This window comes from Aegilops tauschii, chromosome 3 (assembly GCF_002575655.3).
Source record: "Aegilops tauschii subsp. strangulata cultivar AL8/78 chromosome 3, Aet v6.0, whole genome shotgun sequence".
In the NCBI taxonomy this organism is placed as follows: Eukaryota; Viridiplantae; Streptophyta; class Magnoliopsida; order Poales; family Poaceae; genus Aegilops; species Aegilops tauschii.
Window position 1 is genome coordinate 483,990,620 of NC_053037.3, and position 3,346 is coordinate 483,993,965.

Genomic DNA, 3,346 nt, shown 5'->3' on the forward strand with positions numbered 1-3,346 from the left:
AGTCAGAGTCCTTTTTCTTGAAAAGGCCAGGGACAAGACGTACGTACTCCCGGCACGACAGTCTAACGGGTAGTAGTAGTACACACTAGGTGGGGATTATATATGTAGGAAGGACGACATTTCGAATTCCATGTACTGTGTCAAATCATGTGTTCATACTGCATCTTCCCACCTAACGCCTTGAGTTTACGAGTTGCAGCCAAGTTAAAACATTGACATGCATATATTTTGACTGTAGATTTCGACGGTCTCCTAGGGCAAGACCTTGACTGCAGATTTCATACTTGTAATGCACTAATAATACGGTCATATAGCATCAGTTTCCACCCAGAGGTTAATTATAGCAGACCATGCAACAGGCCGGAAGCGAGGAGGAAGAAAAGAACAGTGCATCTCATGATGAAAATATCAACGGAAAGGGGTCGGAAATCTCTACGAGCTCTTTTCTGATCCTCTCAGATTCTGCCTGCAGCTACGTACGCTACGGTCGTGCCTCTTGCGTCTACAACACATGCCGTATCCCTTCTCGTACAGCTTTTGATGCGGATACTAGGCAATGATGCGTGTGCGACATCCATGGTCAGGTAGACTGACAGGTGATACAAGCAGCTACATGCATGCGTGCGTGCGTGCGACGTTGATCTAGACCAGATACCGATCGAAGCTGCAGAGCCTGAGCTCCAGCGGCGGATCCCGTCCGGTGGCCACGTCGAAGAAGGAGATCTCCCTGCACTGCTGCTCGCCGCTCCTCACATACCGGCTGAACCTGTCCGCCTCCAGCTCCAGGTCGTAGCAGGCTGCTTTGAGCGGGAACAGCTCCAGCGTCTCCACCTCCCTCGTCGGCCGCTCCCACGTCGTCGCCTCTTCCTGCTCCGCCACCTCCCTCACATAGCCTGCATGCACGCACCAAATGGATCAGCACCGGGCCGATGATCTAAGGATACTGTTCCATTAGGAACAAACCAAGCTCTACGTATGAACAACGACATGGGTGCTACTGCTAACTTACATGTCATGATCCGGGGGTGGTGGTTGTAGCCTCTGGCCTCCCGCTTGCTCTCGGGAGGCTGGAGCACGAGGTCGGCGGGCTCGGCGGCGGCGGCACGGCCGGTCTCTTCATCGTTGCTGCTGCTGTCGGGGGAGCAGGATGCGACGCGGCGGCGCTTCTTGTGGTGGTGGCGCTCGCGGGCCTTGTGGTTCTGGAACCAGTAGAAGACGTTCTTGCTCTCCACCTTGCCGAAGGCGCTGAGGTGGGTGGAGATCCGCTGGATCTGCTCGGTGCTCGGCGTCCGCAGCCCCGCCCGGAACAGCTCCGTCAGCACCTTCACCTGCTCCGCCGTCGGGTTCCACCGCCCGCACTTCACTCCCACCCGCCCGCTCAGCGCCTCCATTGACACTACCTCTAGCTAGCTATCTGTAAGATTGAGCTAGGCACTTCCGTCGATCACCACGGTGTATACACGATCGATCGACCAGCTCGATGATCTTTCTATCTACTATCTGACCCCCACTTTGTTGTGCTAGCTATAGCTAGTCTCTCGTACTACTGATCTTGTTTCTTCCGGGATCTTCTTCTGGTCAGAAGCGATGCTGAAATCAATAGATGCGCAGAGGGGGCACTTATATAATTGGGCAGGGCCGGGCAGGGCCGAGGCGGTGGTCGTGGCAGTGGCAGTAGCGGATCCGAAGGTCTCACTCACTCACTCTCTCCAGTGCGCGGTTTCTTTCCTTTTGTTTTCCTCGAGCGAGGGGATGGAGGGAGACATGCGCAAAAGCTGCCACTGCTTGCAAAACCCTACTACTACTGATAGCATAGCTCGCCTCGTGCGCCATGCCCGACATCCTTAAGGCCCCAATTAACAATGGGGCCCTGGTCGCCCATGCATGCAGATCTAAGTGCCATCGTGTCGCGTAGCATCATGTCTTAGACGAGCCCCTGTTTGCCGAGTTGAGGATTACAATAATGCGGCTGATTTGGGGTTCGTTATTCCATGGAGATCCCTGGCTCCTTGCATGGGTCGTGACTCGTGACTCGCCCAGGGGAATCGTACGTGGTGAGGACCAGGCCCGTGGTGCATGGACAATCTACCAGTTTTGGAGTTCGTTCATTGATCTACAGTAGTAGTATAACCCAATCGAAGTGCCGGCCGGTGAATTCAATATGGAAGGCGTGGATTTCTTGAGTAGCTAGCTTACGAACAAGTTAAACGGCAACAAGACAGATTGTCATTTTTATCACATATAGCAATTAAGCAGTACACCTGCCACCAAGACAAGACAGATCGATGCTAATCTCAGAAATTATTCTAGTTCGTAGTTTTACCGCTCGCTCCATTATCTTAATATACTGGATCAGAGGATGGAAATGCGCTTGCATAACTTAATTATTGGCAGCTGCACGCGTGGAGATTAGCTATATGTGTGTTTGCAGTCAAACCTGTCAGTTGTACTACGTGCTTGCTGATTTCAACGGGTGAACGTGATCAGGCATGAAATTCAAAAGAGATGTCAGGGCGGTAACATGCTGGGCAGGCCGGGCTTATCTGTTCTACTAGTCAAACAGTAAAGCTCCCACTCGTTTGGCTCGTCCTGTACCGGCGAACAACGTTGGCGCGCTGCTTCAATTCCATTCTCACTGTTTTTTTCTTCCGTGAGGACAGACCGAGTTGTGTGTCCAAATCGTCGAATCACAAACCGCACCAACTAGCCAGACACGCCCAATCATGCGTGAAGACATGTGCATACGAGTTGATGCAAAACGCAAGCACCGTACGTTCATGACACTCGATTCGGCTGAATTCCTGTCTGCTTTGCATGCGCTCTCTCATCAGCAGAGAAAGGGTGCCAAACCCTACGCATGGCGCCACCTAACCTAATTAAGCTTTTTACATTTTCCATTTATAAGCTAAGCAGCCAGTACGTGGTCTTAGTACTCCCGTTAAGTCCGCGGAAGCCAGAACTTTTCCGAAGAGCTCCCGAAAAGTTGTGGAAGGTGTCACACTTTTGGGGCGTCCTCCAGCAGATACCAATGATCCGGCCACACCGCCCGGCCGCGGCAGGGCGGGGCAACCGGAACGAGACCGCGAGCGGCCGCTCCGGAAAGCGGCGGCAAGGCCAGCTCGTTCCCTTTGCTTTGCCGCCTGAATAATGGCTCGCACCGGATTGTTCTGTGTGTGTGAAAGAGAGATCGATGATCGATCGGGATGCCGTTGCGTGCATGCATGCGGTCGTAGCTCGCGTCGGTCGTGGCGCCCGGCCGCGGCCGGCACTGCCGGCTTTCCGGCCTTTGGGCGTTCCCGAGCGCGCCGTGCACGGGAAACCCGTGCTGTGCTGCGCGGGAGCCAAT

At 53.8% G+C, this 3,346-nt stretch overlaps 1 protein-coding gene across 1 annotated transcript; it reads right to left on the minus strand.

Moving 5' to 3' along the window:
• Positions 1-376: 376 nt before the first annotated feature.
• Positions 377-1,707, minus strand: LOC109760512 (WUSCHEL-related homeobox 9). Its single transcript, XM_020319324.4, has 2 exons — positions 1,010-1,707; positions 377-893 (listed from the first exon to the last, which is right to left on the minus strand). The coding sequence occupies exons 1-2, from the start codon at positions 1,389-1,391 to the stop codon at positions 643-645; spliced, it is 633 nt and encodes a 210-aa protein (XP_020174913.1). The 5' UTR covers positions 1,392-1,707; the 3' UTR covers positions 377-642.
• Positions 1,708-3,346: the final 1,639 nt, after the last annotated feature.